The sequence below is a fragment of the Ascaphus truei genome, chromosome 14 (assembly GCF_040206685.1).
Source record: "Ascaphus truei isolate aAscTru1 chromosome 14, aAscTru1.hap1, whole genome shotgun sequence".
Classification (NCBI taxonomy): domain Eukaryota; kingdom Metazoa; phylum Chordata; class Amphibia; order Anura; family Ascaphidae; genus Ascaphus; species Ascaphus truei.
The window spans coordinates 53,738,863-53,759,738 of record NC_134496.1 but is presented as its reverse complement, the minus strand read 5'-3'; the positions used below and the strand labels follow the sequence as shown (position 1 = coordinate 53,759,738).

The following is a 20,876-nucleotide window of genomic DNA, read 5'->3' as shown; positions in this document are numbered from 1 at the left end:
GCTTACATCACGCGGGCCAATAGGAAGCCGTTTCCTATTGGTCAGTGTCAAGCGGTGACAAACCTCCATTTTGTTTCCCCCTGTGGCACTTTCCCTGATAAGTTTCCTGTGAAGCAGGAGGCCCCAGCAGCGGAAATGAACACAGTTCAGCCCTGGAGACTCAGTTTCCTACACTAGGAATATTTCAGCCTCTGGGGGGTGACTAGCTGGTACTGCAACTCCACTATACAGTATGTTCTGCAACAACAAGTGAACTTCACTAAACTCGCCACCTGTCCGACCCAACTAGATTTTTCTCTGCTTGTTCCAGCTCATGCAGGGATGTCATTTTTCACATAGACAAGACCAAACACGTAACTTATTTCAGCGCTGTTTTGTATAGTTCAGGAGTGGTTAACTCCAGGCCTCAAAGGGCCACCAACAGGTCAGGTTCTAAGGATAGCCATGCTTCAGCACAGGTGGTGCAGTCTTAGACTCAGCCTGTGCTGAAGCAGGGATATCCTTAGAAGCTGACCTGTTGATGGCAATTGAGGATTGGAGTTGGCCAGTTATGTAAGTTATGTCACTAATACTGTAATTATTTGTGTACTTTGGTTCATCAGATGAACTGCAGAAATATTTGTCGCGTTTCGTTCCCTCCGCCGTATTCTCGCCTGACTTGCGCACCACGATCACAGTTACAATTGGTTGAATTCCAGTGTTAAACTCACGCACAGGTAATGTTGCATTTTACTAAAGGATACCGACAAGACATTCAATGTCTACATTACACCGCAAAGCTGCAATGCCTCCAAAATTCGGGAAGAAAAAAGTGTTCATACGCTCAGGGAGCTTTTCTTAAATCAGCAAACTGCAGACAACAACACAGAATATGCACTTTTATGTCCAGAAACACACAAGCTGAAAAACAGGCAAAACGGAGAATGATTGCATAACCCAGCCTCTAAACAGCTTGTTTCATTTAAACATTGGAGAGACAAGAGACATACCAGAGCCTTAAAGTGGCAATGCTAGCAGAAGCTTACAGGACGAAATCCTATAGTGCTAGTATCTGCCCTGTGAACATTTCCTGCTGCCCAGCCACACTGTTCTATGAATTTCTGGTGGGCGCCAGAGAACATCCATTTTGACCTCCAGCACACTTCCATATTTCAACTGCTCACGTCTCCTGAACGAAGCATCGGAGTTAAAAATAAAATCCTCTGAAAAGGCCGCACACAATACTGCGGATTTAAATGCACAGTGATGCGAGGGTTTGAATGGGATCTACTGGCTGGTATTCCTGTGGATTACTCCGGTGGGGAGAATGGCAACCTGGACAGCACGATGGGGGGATTTTCAACGGTCACGAGCGAGAATGAGTTGTGGCAGCTGGAAGTGTGCACATAGCTGGTATAGCTACACCGTGCTGCAAGGGAAGACTATTCCTCTCTGACCCAAACATGAAATGCTGCTTAACAAATTAATGGCGGCGATTTATGGAAACAACACAAAGCAGAGGGCAGGGTGCCCAGGTATGAAGAGGACTGATCAAGGGCCACAACTGGCAATGGCACAGGCGACAGCTTTGTAGGATTAATGGTTTATTTAATCCAAGCTGGACATGCCAAGACAATGGATTCTGCAATGATGCAGCAGATCAGCGTGGCTCCTTTGCATGCAAAGACCACGTATTCCGACTATATCAAGCTGAAGACCTGTAGGCATCCGATAGATACAACTGATCTCCAGAATCCCCCTCACTGCCCTCCCTGCATACAACTTATTTGTTAACTATACATAAATCAAGTTATCAATGTGCAGACTTATTTAAAATTGAATGTATTGTTCCTGATATAATGAAACCTTGTGGCTAGAACACTGTGACATACAGACATACCCCCAAGGTTAGAACTGGGTCATCTGCGGATGTCAATGCCGTATGCACAAGGTCTTCCTTCCTCCACATACAAATAGTGCCACTCATTCACATTTTCACACGATATTTGGAAGCTGCTGTCCCCTTTGCAGATTCTTTAATAGCTTCTCTAGTAAAATGGGATCTAGAACCATGTTCTTCTTGCTTCGCCATTTGAATATACACAGTTCCAGTTGTGGTGCCTCACGTCGGCTGAACACAACAGGTCAGGGCCCTTCCACTTGTTCTCCAAAGGGGGCAGATCAGAAAACACCTCGGAGAAGGAGGTCATTGTAATGTCATTTTAGACAGTTCTACATTTTGCAAGAATGCATCACATCAGTACTTTATATAGTTACATAACGTCTACGTTTCAGTGTGAGCAATTACACATATTGCCTAAGCAACTAGTATGAAAAAAGCAGGAGCCGAGTGCGAGGGCCACAGCGAGGGCCACAGCGGAAGAGCTAAAATGATTCTAACTTTAAAAGGAAGAGTGTTAAATATTCTAAGCGTTATCCTTCCTTGTTAGTGACCTCCCCTTTACGTGTATTTTTCTTGTTGTATGGATGCATTACAATGTTACACGTATGTTGCCGTATGTAGCGTGCAACTCAAATAATGACCTGGTTACCAGACATATACTGCGCTCAACAGCAAGCGACACAATGTGTAAATGAACAGCCAGTGTTTAAGTGCAGCAAACCCATTATGACTGAAGTGTATGTAATGCCAGTGTATAAAAGCACACCTACGTCCCATCTGTTCTGCGCAGTAAAAGGAGCATCAGTAGCCGGGGCCAACAATGCTAAATACTAAACTATGATCAACTGCGTGTGAAGCATTTCATGCACGCGTCCTCCTCCCGTCATTAAAGGTGCAGTGCTACTTAGGAGAGTCTTACACCCCACATTTTCTTCTCATATTGCCTCTGTTTTCTTTTTCATCCTGACCGAAAATGTGATCATGCAATGTCCTACAGTCTCCTTCTAGAGACTATTGTTTACAGGGACTTTCTGCCTTAATTAATTCCTCATCACTAACTTTGGGATCACAGCAGCGCCCTTCTGCTGTTGGTGTGAGCTCCTTACCAGACCCCAATCAAGACAGTTACATGTAATCACATTTATTATTTGGCGTTGTTTGGATTTCTGGTTACATTTACAAAACCATTCAAATGACCCAGAAAAACAGGCATATTGACACTAAAAAGAAGGAAGATAATAAGAACGCTTCTATTGCCAATTAATGGCAAATCCATGCCCATGGCCAAAGAAACTTACAAAAATATACAAATCCTTTGTACTAATCCAAGAAGCGGCAGCATAAACACTACAGAAATGAAGAGGGTTTTATATGTACTGTATGTTTTCTCCTCCAGCTCTCCATTAATTGTTTCCATAGAGATCTCCTCCGCGCTAGCTACTTAAATACGCTCCGTTCTTTTCATAACTTGAAAAAATAAATGGAAAAAAGTGGGTGTACAAAAAAATACTGCAAAGGGAAAAAACACAGCCAAAATAAAGTAGCTGGCCTGTAGACTAGTGCCGAGTAGCTGTGTAAAGCTCCTATGTCTTAGAGCACAAAGGGCCATAAAGTCCCCTAAACAGGCCGGCCATGTTTATTCTGGGCGTCCGTTTTGTAGCCCACAATAATAAGCAGAGCAGATATTTCGGCCAATACAAAAAGTTCTATTCCCAGGACAACAGCTGCTCCTTTTCTCTACTTCAAGGACCAGGACAAGCTATCGTCAGGCTACTAAAACTGGCAGCAAAGTTACGTGGGTTCAACATGTGCCCCCAGTGTTAATCTGATTATCAATATTCTTCTCTCTGATCACTCCCATGGGGACTGTGCCATGTGGTTCTCTATTTTGCACAATAAATGCTAGCTTGTGTCATGATCCCTAAACATGGCCCTGCCTGGGATTCCAAAACAGGAAACGGCTTCCCAATTCTTCTCTCATTGCTGCCCCCCCCCCCCCCAGTCCGGGACAGGCACCTTCCTCTCCCACCCCCCAGTCCGGGACAGGCCCCTTCCCCTCCCACCCCCCAGTCCGGGACAGGCCCCTTCCCCTCCCACCCCCCAATCCGGGACAGGCCCCTTCCCCTCCCACCCCCGAGTCCGGGACAGGCCCCTTCCCCTCCCACCCCCCAGTCCGGGACAGGCCCCTTCCCCTCCCACCCCCCAGTCCGGGACAGGCCCCTTCCCCTCCCACCCCCCAGTCCGGGACAGGCCCCTTCCCTTCCCACCCCCCAGTCCGGGACAGGCCCCTTCCCTTCCCACCCCCCAGTCCGGGACAGGCCCCTTCCTCTCCCACCCCCCAGTCCGGGACAGGCCCCTTCCCCTCCCACCCCCAGTCCAGGACCCCACCCCCAGTCCGGGACAGGCCCCTCCCCCCACCCGGGGACAGGCTCCTCCCCCCACCCGGGGACAGGCTCCTCCCCCCACCCCAGGACAGGCCCCTCGCAGTGTGTATTGTATGATCATTAATATCCTGTGTTTTAAGCCCCGCCTGTTAGTGGTGCGCCTCTGCCTACGATATTTGTTTAGATGGGTGAAAAGCCAGGGGGTCTCCTGAGATAAACCGAATTCATTTCAGATCCAGGGACCCCCGGATTCCAGAGTTACATACCTCAAAACGTGATACCATACCAGCTGGGAAAACAAAATGGAGGTTTAAAGCTCTTGAAGCACGAGGGCCAATAGGAAGACTCGCGGGAGAGACGTTCCAGGAAGTACCGGAAGCAGCTACAGCGTTCAGGAAGCAGGGGGTCCCCAGCACTGAAAAGAACGCGCTTCAGCTCCGGAGACCCCCTGCTTCATAATCATTTTAAAAAAGCCTCAATTTAGTAAGCTATTGAAACCAGTGCAGTGCGTTTACCTACACATCGGCAGAAAAGGTGTTCCATGGCCAAGCGCCATCACTTCCTTCCAACCCTTTTATTTATAGAAGCAGACTAAATGAGTCATTTTCTTTTATCACCAAGTAAACTAGTAGAAAAGAACATTTGATGAGAATAGTGTAACGATGGCAAATTATCTGTTCTTCCTTCATGAGCCTAAACGGAATTGTTTGCAATTCATAAGCAACAGGGGAAAAGCGCGGAACAATCTTCCCACTGCATGTATTATTTGTGCCCAGGCCCAGCTCCCCGAGTGCCTCTTAGCTCCCGTCTCTCTATATTCTCCTGTGGTCCCCACCGTTCTGTGCTGTGAATAAAACGCTCACTTCGTCTTATTGCTTTTCCGCCACTGATTTGCAAAGACCGTGTTTATCAAAATTGTTTCCAATATATGAACAGAACACTGCACCTGTGTTGATATAAAAACAATCCCCACGTAGGCATAAATATCTAAATATACACTTATTTATTTACACGTTGTCTTGTTTCACGCTTCACTCTGAAATCATGCAGTAGTTCTAGATGTTGGAGAAATATGATATACGGAAGGTCCTCCAAGAAGACCTCCTAATGTTATAATGTAACCCTGCATGCAAAGAACCTCTCCCTGGGAACAAATGAACAGAAGCAACAAAGTGTCGGTTAATATATTCCAGTTATTCCCGGACAGCGGTTTGCCAACTCGTTGGCGTGTTGGAGGTCTCTCCAGTGGGTTCCCCAAGAAAAATATGTCATGGTGGATCCCAGATAATGGATTCCTGAGCACGCTTAGTGAGGTCCCCCCCAGCATGGGTGGTAAAGTGATCAATTACCACGGGAGATCCCACATTCCCACCCCACAAAGCCTTGCGTACACCACCGCAAGGCATTGTGGAACGCGACTTTGGAAGCTCCTGTAATGATTGACCACTATACCAACCACGCTTCCTGCACGTGGCCCCACCCTCGGAGCTCAGGACACTATGGAATTAGTCAAACCGTTTTGTTAAAGTCTGGCAGGTAAGCAATACCGTTTATTAATATGGGGTTTGGAGAACAAATGTTTTGTAACAGTGGGTTCGTGATGTCAAAAAGGTTGGGAAACGCCATTTGATAGTTAATTGGAGTTTATGCTTTTGGGACTAAATTTGAAACGCTATCAACCTCTTCAAACAGCAAAGCGGGCCTTTGCTGGCAGTGAAGGGGTTAAAAAAACCTTGTGAGAGACTTGTAACATTGCGGATTGCTGTCCCGTTATTGCAATGCCATTATCAGAGCTGCCCCTTGAACAGGCCACGGCTTGCAGTAATAACAAACGTCTCAAAAACAGTGCAACAGATTCGGTCAATGACACAGACGTGTTTGTTCTGATACTGTACAGAATCAGAACAAAGAAAAACACTGAATATTAAGGAAATATTTTTATAGCAGGTGAACGTTCTGTTGCCTACGATGACCCCTTAACAGGCAAGGCTTTAAGGATATCCCTGTTTCAGCACAGGTTGTTCAATCAGTCCCTGCTTCAGCACAGGTAGCTCAATTAGTGACTCAGTCTATGACCGAGTCACTTGTGCTGAAGCAGGGATCTCCTTAAAATCTCAAGACCTGTTGGGGGGGAGTCTTGAGGACTGGAGTTGAGCACCCCTGGTTTAGATCAGGGGTACGCAGGAGATTTTTCTGGGGTGGGGGGTGCGGGCTGTTGCAGAGGCCCCACGCTCTTCCCCAAGGCATTTAAATGAAATGCCGGGGGATGGTGTGAGGCCTCTGCAACTCTATACTTACCAAGATACAGACGCGTTGCCATGGCATCAAATCACGCTGCGGGGCCATGCGACATGACGCCACAATGAAATCACATGACCCCGCAGCGTCATTTGACGCAGCGCTAAGGTAGGAAGGGGGAGAGGGGGCGTGAGCATTGAGGCAGAGTAGACAGGGGGGGCGCAGCAGCAAGAGTTTGCGCTCCCCTGGTTTAGATCACAATTTCTACTTTGCCAGAAGGACGCAGCCACATTTTGGTTTGCTGCAATTTTCTCAAGAACTTTTACTTCTGCAGACTGTCTGCACCTTGCAGGTCACCCACATTTAACCCATTCACTGCCAAACAAGGCGGCACTGAATTGCAGAAACAAAGCGTGGCGGGCAGAGAAGCAGGTGATGTGTGTATACCGACACGAACACGCCGACACGAGCACGCCGACACGAACACGCCAAGCCCTGGCCAAAGAACTATACGTTCATAAAACAGTTGCATTGTTTCATTTCTACTGCATGGTAAGAATGAGAATAATTAAGATGACGGAAGAGATGTGAATGATTTGCATCCCTGGGGGCGAGGATTGTTTGCTTCAACTGTACAGCGTACGTCAATATCAGCGGCAATGTTTGCCACATTCCACGTTGCGTCCTATTACCACCAAACAGGCATGTTTGTAGTTAGAGAAACCACATGACCTGCGACTGGAACGCTCGGCAATCACGCTCCCGAGAAATGATTACCATGAGAATGACTGTGGGGAACCGCTTCCAAGTAACAGTTAAATACAATGATGTGAAAGGGAGTGCTACATACGCTACAATACAATCCCCGAAACAATATATCGTGTTCTCCAACCGCGCCAGATCAGAAAACATTAAGGATTAGAAGGGCCACATGCTTATTGTAACGCCATTTTAGATACATTTATAGACTCAACACATTATATTTTAACATTTTGCAAGCGATTACACCAGCATGGGTCAATGTCCGTTCCGGGGACCCCTTACTTCCCGAGATACCTGCCTCCATGGGGGATGCCAGTAGCAGCTCTGCAGGTTTAAATGTCCTGCTCACGTGACGCGGGCGAATAGGAAGCCAGGACGTCCTCTCTTGTGGCTTCCTATTCGCCCGCGTCACGCGGGAACTTTAAATCCGCCATGTTGATAGCCCCACATAGCGCAGCCAGAGCTGCTACCGGCAACCCCTACGAAGATAAGTATCTCGGGAAGCAGGGGGTCTCCGGAGCTGAAATTAAGATCGTTCAGCCCCGGAGACCCCCTACTTCAATCCCAGAACTATAAAAGTGTTTCAGTGACAAACTGCACGTCGCTGCCCACGAAACCAGTATGAGATTAGCAGGAGCAGGGAGTCCGAGAGACACATCGAGGCCTTTCCACGGGCCGCGTCCGACCCGCAGCCCGCCAGTACAAGAGTTTAAATCGGGAAAAGAAGGGAAATTCAGAGGCCAGCTCTGCCTGTGTCGTTCTATCCCAATCTGAATGGGACGTTTCCTCTCCAAACTGCTGCTACTCAACGGGATGCTTCGTATGAAGCAGGAACAAAGTGCCTTCTTACTGCACTTATTAAGTGATTATTATTAGTTAAAGGCTAAAGCGGTTACATTTTAACCAATCAGTAATGCCCGGAATGTTTGGCGCCCGACAAGTTTTTCAGCTAATCAGCTTTCAGTTCTTATTCACAAAGTGAGATCAGCGCTCAGACAAGGGAGGTGATTGGACAGGAGGCAGCAGCAAGGCCCTGACTCCTCCCCCACCCTGCCTGCAGCCAGGCACTAACTCCTCCCCCTCCCAGCAGCCAGACACCGACTGCTCCCCCTCCCCCTCCCAGCAGCCAGGCACCGACTCCTCCCCCACCCTGACTGCAGCCAGGCACTGACTCCTCCCCCTCCCTGACTGTAGCCAGGCACCGACTCCTCCCCCACCCTGCCTGCAGCCAGGCACCGACTCCTCCCCCACCCTGCCTGCAGCCAGGCACTGACTCCTCCCCCACCCTGCCTGCAGCCAGGCACTGACTCCTCCCCCACCCTGCCTGCAGCCAGGCACTGACTCCTCCCCCTGCCTGCAGTCAGGCACTGACTCCTCACCCTGCCTGCAGCCAGGCACCGACTCCTCCCCCACCCTGCCTGCAGCCAGGCACCGACTCCTCCCCCACCCTGCCTGCAGCCAGGCACTGACTCCTCCCCCACCCTGCCTGCAGCCAGGCACTGACTCCTCCCCCACCCTGCATGCAGCCAGGCACCGACTCCTCCCCCACCCTGACTGCAGCCAGGCACCGCCTCCTCCCCCACCCTGCCTGCAGCCAGGCACCGCCTCCTCCCCCACCCTGCCTGCAGCCAGGCACCGACTCCTCCCCCACCCTGCCTGCAGCCAGGGACTGACTCCTCCCCCTCCCTGCAGCCAGGCACTGACTCCTCCCCCTCCCTGCCTGCAGCCAGGCACTGACTCCTCCCCTCCCTGCCTGCAGCCAGGCACTGACTCCTCCCCCTCCCTATTTGGAATTAATTGTTGGAGGATTTATGTCAGGTTTATACGTACAGGGGATCCATGCCTTGTTTTAACCATTCTCTGCTTTCTTGTATTTTTTGTTCTGTGACAACTATTTAATAAAGGTTTTGTGAATTTGTACTTTGAATTAGTATACTAGAGTGCTTTTGTTTGGGGCTTTATCTTCTCCTAATTTTATATATATATATATATATATATATATATATATATATATATATATATATATATATATATATATATGCACACACACACACACACACACACACACACACACACACACATATTATAACAAACAAAGAATAGACTGCGCTCCTCAGGTGTAAACTCAGACTGATTACCAAATGATTGTATTAAGTGGATATAGCAAAGGTGAATGGCATATGAATATATACACACACACACACACACACACACACACACACACACACACACACACACACACACACACACACACACACACACACACACACACACACACACACACACAGAGGCTGTATGTACAATTTCCTTTTAATAAACATGTTTTTAATAAACATTTAGCCTATAATAGTAATAATCCCCTCAGAACAGGGCATTACTGGCCAATAATACCCTGGCTGGGTTACCTCGACTTCGCCTCGGGCCTTCAACTCTTTCAGCCAGGGCATTATTGGCCAGTAACTCCCTGTTCTGAGGGGATTATTACTTAACCCAGCAGTGCACAAAATGGGGTGCGCAAGACTCGCTGTGGGGGGGGCGCGGGGTTTACAGAGGCCCCACACGCTTCCCGAATACATTTAAATTAATGCCAGGGGAGCTGCAAACTTCTATATACCTTGTTTCAGATGCTCCTGGTTACGCGTCGCCATGGCAACACGGCGTCATGACGCCAGGACGTCTGAAGCCAGGTAAGCAGGGGGGGGCGCGAGGAGAAGGGGACAGACGGCAGGGGGGGGGGGAATTAAAAAATTTAAAAAAAAAAAAAAAGGGGATTGTGCTCCCCTGACAACCTCTTCCCTTATCACTTGCTTGCTAATGCAAGAAGCCTGACAGATAAAATGGGGGCGCTTGAATTAATAGCTGCAAGGGAGCAGTATGATATCATAGGCATTACTGAGACATGGTGGGGTGAAACTCATGACTGGACAGTTAATTTAGAGGGTTATTCCCTTTTTCGGAAGGATCTAACAAATAGAAGGGGAGGTGGAGTATGTTTATATGTTAAACCGGATCTAAAACCTATTATAAGGGATGATGTCTATGAAGGGAATGATGAAAATGTAGAGACTTTGTGGATAGAAATTAGCAGAGGAGGTAAAAGTATTAAGAAAATGTTTGTGGGAATATGCTATAAACCACCAAATATCTGAGATTGAGGAAGCTAAAATACTTTTGCAAATGGAAAAGGCATCAAAACTGGGTCATGTTTGCATAATGGGGGATTTTAATTATCCAGACAGACTGGGGCAATGAGATTAGCGTTACAACAAAAGGAAACAGGTTTTTGGGGGTGCTTAAAGACAATTATATGACCCAAATTATTGAGGAACCAACCCGGAGAGGGGCAGTACTGGATTTGGTCATATCAAACAATGTAGAAGCAATAACAAATATTCAAGTCCTGGAACATTTGGGTAACACTGATCTGATCATAACATGGTCTTATTTGAAATAAATGATCAAAAAATAGATTTCTTGGGTTCAACAAAGACCTTAAACTTTAGAAAGGCAGATTTTAATAAACTGAGGTCTAATCCATTAGTAATACAATGGGATGATGTTTTTGCAGGGAAAAATGTAGAAGATAAATGGGCAGTCTTTAAAACATTGTTAGAAAAGCACACTTATCAGTGTATACCCTTGGGTAATAAGTATAAAAGAAATAAGTCAAAACCAATGTGGCTAAATAAACAGGTAGGGGAGGAAATGGACAAGAAGAGGAAGGCGTTTAGATTCTTTAAGTCAGAAGGGACAGATACATCGTATCAGAATTATAAGGAATGTAACAAAAATTGCAAAAGGGAAATCAAATTAGCAAAAATGGATAATGAAAAAAGGATTGCAATAGAAAGTAAGGTCGACCCTAAAAAAGTTCTTTAAGTACCTTAATAACAAAAAAAGGAGAAAACAAAATATAGGACCCTTTCAGTGTGAGATGGGTAGGCAGATTATTGGAGATAAGGAAAAAGCTGAGGTATTCAACAAATTCTTTGCCTCTGTGTTTACCAGGGAAGAATCAAGTTCAATAATAGTGCCGCAGGAGGAAGCCACAACCTCCATATTAATGAACAATTGGTTAACTGAGGAAGAAGTTCATAAGCGACTTGAAAAAATTAAAGTAAATAAGGCACCTGGCCCCGATGGCATACATCCAAGAGTTCTCAAGGAGTTAAGCTTAGTAAAAGCCAAATCATTATATTTAATATTCAAGGACTCCATTTTCACAGGCTCAGTACCACAAGATTGGCGTAAAGCAGATGTGGTGCCTATATTTAAAAAGGGAGCTAGATCACAACCGGGAAATTACAGACCTGTAAGCCTGACTTCAATAGTAGGGAAACTACTTGAAGCTTTAATACGGGATAATATTCAGGAATACCTAATGGAAAACAAAATTATTAGTAATAGTCAGCATGGATTTATGAAGGATAGATCTTGCCAAACTAACCTTATTTGTTTCTTTGAGGAGGTAAGTAGGCATTTAGACCAGGGTAATGCAGTTGATGTGGTCTACTTAGATTTTGCAAAGGCTTTTGATACGGTTTCAAGAGGTTGGTGTACAAAATAAAGAAAATTGGACTCAGTAATAATATATGCACCTGGATTGAAAACTGGTTAAAGGACAGACAACAGAGGGTTGTCATAAATGGAACTTTTTCAGGTTGGGCTAAAGTCGTGAGTGGAGTACCTCAGGGATCGGTACTGGGACCCCTGCTTTTTAACTTGTTTATTAATGACCTTGAGGTTGGGATCGAGAGCAAAGTCTCCATCTTTGCTGATGGTACTAAATTGTGTAAGGTAATAGAATCAGAGCAGGATGTAATTTCTCTTCAGAAGGACTTGGAGAGACTGGAAACGTGGGCAGGTACATGGCAAATGAGGTTTAATACAGATATATGTAAGGTTATACATTTGGGATGCATGAATAAAAAGGCGACTTACAAATTAAATGGAGATATATTGGGGGAATCCTAGATGGAGAAGGATTTAGGGGTGCTTGTAGACTGCAGGCTTAGCAATAGTGCCCAATGTCATGCAGTAGCTGCAAAGGCAAACAAGATCTTATCTTGCATCAAACGGGCAATGGATGGAAGAGAAGTAAACATAATTATGCCCCTTTTCAAAGCAATAGTAAGACCACACCTTGAATATGGAGTACAATTTTGGGCACCAATCCTAAGAAAAGACATTATGGAACTAGAGAGAGTGCAGAAAAGAGCCACCAAATTAATAAAGGGGATGGACATTCTAACTTATGAGGAGAGGCTAGCTAAATTAGATTTATTTACATTTAGAAAAGAGGCGTCTCAGAGGGGATATGATAACTATATACAAATATATTCGGGGACAATACAAGGAGCTTTCAAAAGAACTATTCATCCCACGGGCAGTACAAAGGACTCGGGGCCATCCCTTAAGGTTGGAGGAAAGGAAATTTCACCAGCAACAAAGGAAAGGGTTCTTTACAGTAAGGGCAGTTAAAATGTGGAATTCATTACCCATGGAGACTGTGATGGCAGAAACAATAGATTTGTTCAAAAAAAGGTTGGACATCTTTTTAGATGGGAACGGTATACAGGGATATACCAAATAAGTATACATGGGAAGGATGTTGATCCAGGGATTAATCCGATTGCCAATTCTTGGAGTCCGGAAGGAATTAATTTTTCCCCTTAATGGGGTTTTTTGTTTGCCTTCCTCTGGATCAATAAGTAAGTATAGATATAGGATAAAGTATCTGTTGTCTAAACTTAGCATAGGTTGAACTTGATGGACCTATGTCTTTTTTCAACCTCATCAACTATGTAACTTGTTTTCTCCATACCGAAAATGTTAAATTAAAACTGGCCCAGTTTCTTTTCCAAATCAGAAAATTAAGGTTCGAAGAGCAAGGCGGTGTTCTCAAAGTGCAACGATTTGAAAAATAATAATTCTGACTGGACCTTCTAAAAATGGCAATATTTTCAGGGTGGCCACATTACACCCTCACGGGCAGTTAACAGACACCATGAACAGTAAGAAAAGATATACTGTATATATGAAAATGTGCGACACTTTGCAGAGATGACAGTACTAGTTCTGATTAACGCCTTACATTTTGTGACCAATTATAATGTTATTAGAGTTTTAGTCACTAAAATGCAACAACCATTATTCTCTTCAATGGCTTATTAAAAAATTATCAAAAACGGAAGTGAACCCCTTAGTGCTGCTAACAAAAAACAATAAATGTAACACGACAAGCCCAGGCCCTGTGTCAGACGGTTACACAGATTGAATGTTGCTTAAAAATAGCATTTTTATGAGCGAAAACAGCGTGTACTTTTCATACAATACTGGTTTGCGTGCAGATTTAATACATCTTCAACCCCCTTAACCTAAGGAGGTTCAATAAGGAGCCCGTTACAGCCATGTCTGATGCCGACATGCAGTATTGCAGGGGTGGCTAACTCCAGTCCTCAAGGGCCATCAACAGGTCAGGTTTTAAGGATATCCCTACTTTAACACAAGTGGTCCAATCAGTGGCTCAGTCAGGTGATTGAGCCACCTGTGCTGAAGCAGGGATATCCTGAAAACCTGACCTGTTGGTGGCCCTTGAGGACTGGAGCTGGCTGCCCAGCATTATTGCAATGAAAATAATCGCTGTCATGAAGCAGAGGACAAACCTAAAATTGAGATCTCATCCCAATGCATCTTTCTTGCCGCTGTGTTGGGAAATGAATTCTGTTTAAATGGAAGCCCGCACCAGTGTCTGCGGTGGATTATGATGTAATTACCAGAACCTTCCAATCATTCAGTGGTTTTATGACGTAATTGCAAGATCACAAGGCTTGTAAGTGTACACCATCAGCCTGATCTTAACACAATGACGTAATGTAAGTATCACTGAACACTGGGACGTCACCACTGTAGAAGGGGAGGTTTGGGCATTACAAACCCCTGCAGGCTTGAGATTTTAGCTAGAATAGGAGCCTTCAGTAGAACTTATTCAAGTATTAACCACCCTTCTGGAAATAAGAGTTTGTACGTTTTCTGGTACAATAAAATCTGTAGTAAATTTGCAGTACTATACAAACCAGTGTAGTGTGTATGTGCATGCATGTATGTATGTGCATGAATGCATGTGTGTATGTATGGTGCATGAATGCGTGTATGTATGTGCATGAATGCGTGTATGTGCACGTATGCATGTGCACGTTTGTATGCATGTGCGTGCGTGCGTGCGTGCATTCATACATTCATACAGACACAAAAAACTTGTGAGCAAATTCACATGTCTTAGACAGGTCTGCAACCCTGCTTTTCACCATTAATCACATAGCATACAGTGCTTAGACTGCAGCAAGATATTCTGGGAAATGACATGCAAATGAGGACAGTGCCAAAAAATTGTATTTGCAACTTGCGCTGGAGGCGTGGCCACACACCCCCTCTTGGCGGTTCAGCCAATGAGGATGAGCTGCGTGAGGTCATGGCCACGACCCTGGAAAATCCCAGCCATGCACCCCGTCGCAAACTCCTGCATCTTCTCTGGGACCGCAGATCGCGGTGAAGCGCTGTGCACACACCACCCCCCCCCCCCCCCCCCGGCCACGCGTGCTACAGTGCACACTTGGACCGCATATCGCGGTGAAGCGCTGTGCACACAACGCCGCCCCCCCCCCCCCCCGGCCGCGCGTGCTACAGTGCACACTGGGACCGCGGCCTCCGAAGATGACCAAAAGCAAGACGGGAGGATAAAAATCAGAAAATGTGTTGGCGCAACATTGAGGAGACTGTAACCGCAGTGCCTGGATCATTGGGGAGACGTCATCCAGCAGTGAATCCACAAAGGCTGCAGATTATATACATATAGATGTACAGAGAGATGTTCCCTTTCATTGCTTTCAAATGCAATAATAAGCTCCTCCAGTTTAAGAAGTGCTGGTCTTGGATTGTTACTTTGTTATAGCTGTATTAGGTTTGCTCTTTGGGTAGGGTCATAGGGTTGTTACATATAGAAGATTATTATTAACCCCTCCCCCCCCCCATATAACTTAATTCCTCGGATTTTATTAATTGAAGGTAATAGGACAGCTGCCTTGTATTTTTCTATGACAGCTTTTTCCTGTTAGGCAAACGACATTAGCACGTGAGACTGCTGTGGAATATACAATGGGGACGTTCCGCTCCCAATACCACATCAACAGGATTGTAAGCAACTCGGACGGATCAAGAGAAGGTGAAATAAAAGTGAAGAGGGCAGAGAGGAGGCCAGTGCGTACGGTCAACGTCTCCGTTATTCACTAATAATTACAGGGTGTGTGCACCATTATTAGAACAGGCACAACAAGGGGTCTCCAGGCTAACCCCTGCTTCTTATTTTCTGCTACTCAGGTTCTGAAAGTAGGATCCCAAAACCACACACAGATTTGTGGTCATCTTCTAGTCAATGATATGACTAAACCAGCTACGCACAGTAACATCTCCCCGTCCCAACCCTGCTGGACAGGCCGGCACAGCCCCGCTTACACCCCCAGGGGACGAGGCGCAGAAACCTACTCACAAACAATGGATTCTTTTCATAGATGGAAATCGGCCAGAATTTCAGAGCTGCCATTTGTGGACATGAGCCAACTTTTCAGTTATTTTAGAGAAAAACAAATGGCCCGAGGGTGAGTAGAGGCACCATAATCAGATGAAACACTACCGACGCACACACCAAGAAATCAGTATTGCTGAGAAAAACCAATGGTTTGGAAACAATATTCTTGTGTCTTGGTGTCACAGGTCATAATTTATCCTCGATATACAAACTTGTTATAGAAACAAACCCTGAAGTGAAGCCCACATTTGCAATAGTTTGGGAAAGAGAAGGGAACGCTGTCATTTCAAGAGAACTGGCATAAAATATGGGAAATAACAGCATCACTCTCTATATCAATTAATACCTTAGAGCAGGGCTGGCCAACGCCAGTCCTGCAGGGGCACCAATAGGTTTTAAGGATATCCCAGCTTCAGCACAGGTGGCTCAGTCAATAACCAAGCCATTCATTGAGCCACCTGTGCTGAAGCAGGGATATCATTAAAACCTGGTCTATTTCTGGCCCTTTGGGACTAAAGTTGGCCAGTCCTGCCTTACAGGCATCATATAGAAGCGGAAGTATACGCCATCCAGATTAAAGGGGGGGGGGGGGGGTTCCTTCGTGCCCTTTTTTCTATGCTGTATACCGCAGTACGGTGGAGTGCTCCTACCAAAGGACATTAGAGCTTGTGTAAAAACAGTCAGCATTATTCCCGTTAAACCGAGCGTTAATGAGAAATGTATAGTTCATATTACACCAGTCGTACCTGCTGGCTGCGTGGCTTGTACGGGGAACTGCTTTCCAAATCAGCCAGTATGCTCGTCAAGGAGTCAATCTCTGCATCCAAACTAGAACGCCGTTCTTCAATGGTCTTCCCCCCAGTATTCATCTGTGAAGTGGAAAGGATATCACAGGATGAGATGAGAGTGTATCAGTCTATTGCAGGTTTGGGAAACTCCAGTCCTCAAGGGCCACAAACAGGCCAGGTTTTATCAGGATATTCCAGCTTAAGCACAGGTGGCTCAATCATTGGCTCATTCAAAGACTGCACCACCTGTGCTGAAGCAGGGATATCTTGAAAATCGAGTGGTGTAGAGTGGTGCTACTTCCACAACTATATATTTTTCACAAAGGCGCTCAGTTTTCTCTAATAACGTAAACATACAGTCTGTTAAATCCACTTGTTAATCCGCGTTATGCTTACCTGCACAGAACAGTGGGTCAGGTGTATGTATTTTATTACAGTAAATACAAACTGTTTGCAGATTGTTACATAGTCTCAGGCTGGCAGCAAATGGGATGGAATATAGGATTTAGCACAGAGCAGAAGGACTAGCACTGAGCACATTACATATCACGGCTTCCCGGTCTCTCCCCTCCTACGTTACAATATGTTTTATTTCATGTATCGGGGTACATCTGACAGGTGGTCTCTTGCAGTGAACCAGGGGCATCAACCAGCCATTTTTATTCCAGAATGCTTGACTTCCCGTGCAGGGCTTGTTTGTCCTTTAAGTTAGTCATACATCATACCTGAACAGAGGCCGATATATTCTGCTCCCTTATTACGAAGTAAAAAAGGCTGTTAATATAGTCCACTATTAGAGCATTATTCTTGCTATAAAAGTGATGTGCTAATAACACCCCTTTCTGCACTAAATTGTGCTGTCAAACATTCATTGGAAAGGACATTTATCATATAGATCTCTTCGTATTTGTGAGGAATGTGAATCTTTTCTCTCGCTCTGTTCAACGGTTTTATCTTCCAAACACTTGTAGAACATATTTTAATAGATCCTATATACCAACTACTAAGTGAACCTGAATGCAAGACTGCGGCTGTGTCCGGGGTTAGAAATGAACACGCGTGTATTAAAAGAACAGACCTTGAAAACATTTATTTTTTGGTTTTTGTTTTCAAAAACCGCCAATCCATCACTAATAAACCAACCCAAACCCGACAGCTTTTCCCACGTCTGTGCAGGACAGAATGTTCTCATTTTGCTGGGGACTCCTAACGGCAATTAATCCACAAGACACGATCACCAAACCCCATCAATCCATCACGTGGCCCCACACAGTGTCCTAGGCCACGACATTCCATCATTTCCTACACTAGAAAAAGTGCTAAATAGATTTAAAAAAAAAAAAACAGATTTACCAAAGGGAAAAAAATCCCATAAAAAAATGTTTTTCCCGCTGATTTTTTTTTGTGCAATATTATTGTTCCATTATTGTTTGACAAACAATAACTATAAATGCTTGTGTGTGTTTTTCATTCTTTTAAAAAGATATTCTGTTGGAAAAAACAAAAACAAAATTAAGGTGATCTTTGGTCTTTCTTAATCTAGAACTTGATGTTCACACAGATTTTTTTTTATAAACCCAATTTATTTGTCACCCTAAATCCCTTCCAAGAGGTCGACCAAAAGAACAATATTTGAGGTTACGCAAAAAATTGTTCAAATATCAACTTATTTTGCTAGTCCGTCTCAAGACGTCCTTCAACTATTTCTTGAGAGAGCATACAAGGTTTCTGATTTATTTCAAACCTTTCCTCATCCTTCATCATTAAATAGAGAAGCTCTTTAGAAATCTATTTCAGCAAAGAAAACACTGGTTTATAAACAAGCAGATGGGTCCAATATGGAACCTCCTCTTTCTGTTACCCAGAATAGATGGGCGCAATAAACATTAGAACAGGTCCTTGGATACGGACCTTAAAGGGTAAAGTAATTATTATGGAGGTCTGTTATACCATAGTCTCCTTTGAAGTTCCTGGACCCCCCCGTGGGAACGATATAGCACTGCTATACATTTTATAACCTGGGAAGGAGCTCCCTCCGAATTTCTTTACAAAAGATTTTCTCCTTTGCATTTGAGTTTTGATTATATCACTTCTATTAACATTATAATTGCGCCTATGCGCACTGGTATTACATATCGCTAAGGTTTGGTCTTACAGTGAATTTTGTTCTCAGCTAGACGTGAACTCTCCAGCTTATGAAAGATATTATTGTACATGACCATCTGCGGTCTCAAAAGTCACAAGCCTTATGACAGAGCAAGTTAGATTTTTTTTTTTTAAATCAAATAAGTAGCAGTGACATTTGTGTTGCATAGCCGTTACCGAATTTTTATTCTGCTCTTGCACAGAGCTACAGCTAAAAAAAATGCATCTCTCGATTCGGTGGTAAATGGCTCATTAAGCTTGCAGCCTCTGCAGATAATTTATTTCCTCTATTAATGGATCAAAAGTGTATTTTCCATTTGTTCTGTTTTCTATGTACTTGTCCCCCAACACTACTGGACCAGACCTTTTACATGCACACATCTGCCATGGTGTTTCATCCTCGCAACATTCATCTCAGTGTCCCAAACTGCACTCACTTGCAAAATATGGTTTCTATTTCCACTTCTTTGTGATTGCCGAGCGCCCCTCCCACAGATAGTTTAAAGACGTATTATACAGGCTGCAATCAGAACTCCAACCCCGGGAAAGTTGGGGCAAATGACAGACATTTGCCCCAGTTAGTGGTGGTCACATTTAATGACAGTAGTCCAGCGTACGACCATTAAACTCACGTAACTCGGTGCGACTTCCCAAAGGAACAGCACAGGCATCACACAACTATAAAATCTGCACCAATAGTTACATTCTCTTGTTTTGTATCAAATGTGCAATTATAGTAATGGAAAGAAATACGTGGAAGATGCACAGAACATAGATAGAATATATATACGTGGATTATGAGAAATAGGAGCTTTTCATGCAGTTATATAATGGTCTTTCGTTCTGTTACAATATGTCCCTTTCTCTCAGGCTGAAATATAAACACGGGAGGAATCTGAAAATTCTGTACCAAAACGGGCATTTTATTGGAATTAAATCGATGTTGAGGACTAACTAACTCTATAAAGAAAACGAGATTTTGATGCTTAAAAATGAATAAGATTTACTACAGCCCAGGGATCCCACAGAAGCGGGATGATGAGGGGAAATAGTCACCTCTGGGCAAGCCACGTTCTCTCCAGATGCACCCGATATTATATATTGTAATCTTTATGGCAGGAATTCATGAAGACTTTGGTTTATTACATGGCGGTGATGGCAATACTACTCTTCTATTCTCGCGAGGCAGATGATCATTCTATATATCAAAGGTTCTCTTTTGCAAACCTGGGGACACATTGAAATATAGAATGATCCCCTTCTTCTGATCTTTAGGGGGTATGCAAAATCAAAACTGGCTAAGCCTGTCCACGGCTGATCATCCTAGTCAGTCAGTTGCCAACCAGAAGGGTACACCTGTAAAGCACGTCTTTAAATAAAGACATTATAATAAGAACTTCCCTGAAATACAATGACATTTGGAAGCCTAGTCAATCATATTCCAGGACTACATTGCCCATAATGCTGTGCAAGAACTGAATTAAATAGCCCGGAGCAAGCGATTGATTACAGGAGAACGGATCGATCTGCAGCTTATCTAATCACTTGTCAGTGTGCAGATTGTATTGATGCACATATTGAATGGGGAAAAAAAATATATATATATAGTATATATATTTTTTTTTTTTTTTTTTTTTTAAACGGCAGCTTGAACTGCAGCTTTAAACAATACCTAAAGAAATCAGAGTGCTTGACTTCAGCTTTCTTAATAATGGCATGCTGATTTTTAGTAAAACAAAAAGGAAATGTGCATTATTTTTCATATTTTAACATCGCCACAGATTGATTTGACTCTGGAAGGGGATTTTTAATGCTTGATTTGTTGTTACTGGAGGGGCTGGGAATGCTTTATAAAATTATATAAATATAATTCAAGGCATTTCAAACAAATATGACCATGATGTGGAATCTCATCTGATCCTCCAGCGATTTTAGCAGCCGCCGTTGTATGTGGGATGCTAAACTCAGAGTGTTTCCTGCTGCTGTATCATCAGTCGTGAACATTTCCTGAAATATCCTTTAGACTGAGAACAGTATATTCGGAACAGATTGAGCCTCACGTGTTTCTTTACTTAACCCCCACCAGATATTGC

The 20,876-nt window shown here is 44.4% G+C and overlaps 1 protein-coding gene across 1 annotated transcript in view; it reads right to left on the bottom strand.

Annotated features, from left to right (window-relative positions):
* LPP (LIM domain containing preferred translocation partner in lipoma) overlaps positions 1-20,876 on the bottom strand; it is a 243,942-nt gene that overhangs the window by 113,558 nt on the left and 109,508 nt on the right. The window contains exon 6 of the mRNA XM_075571029.1: positions 16,597-16,719. Within this exon, the coding sequence (XP_075427144.1) occupies positions 16,597-16,719 (123 nt within the window). The remainder of the gene's footprint in view (positions 1-16,596; positions 16,720-20,876) is intronic.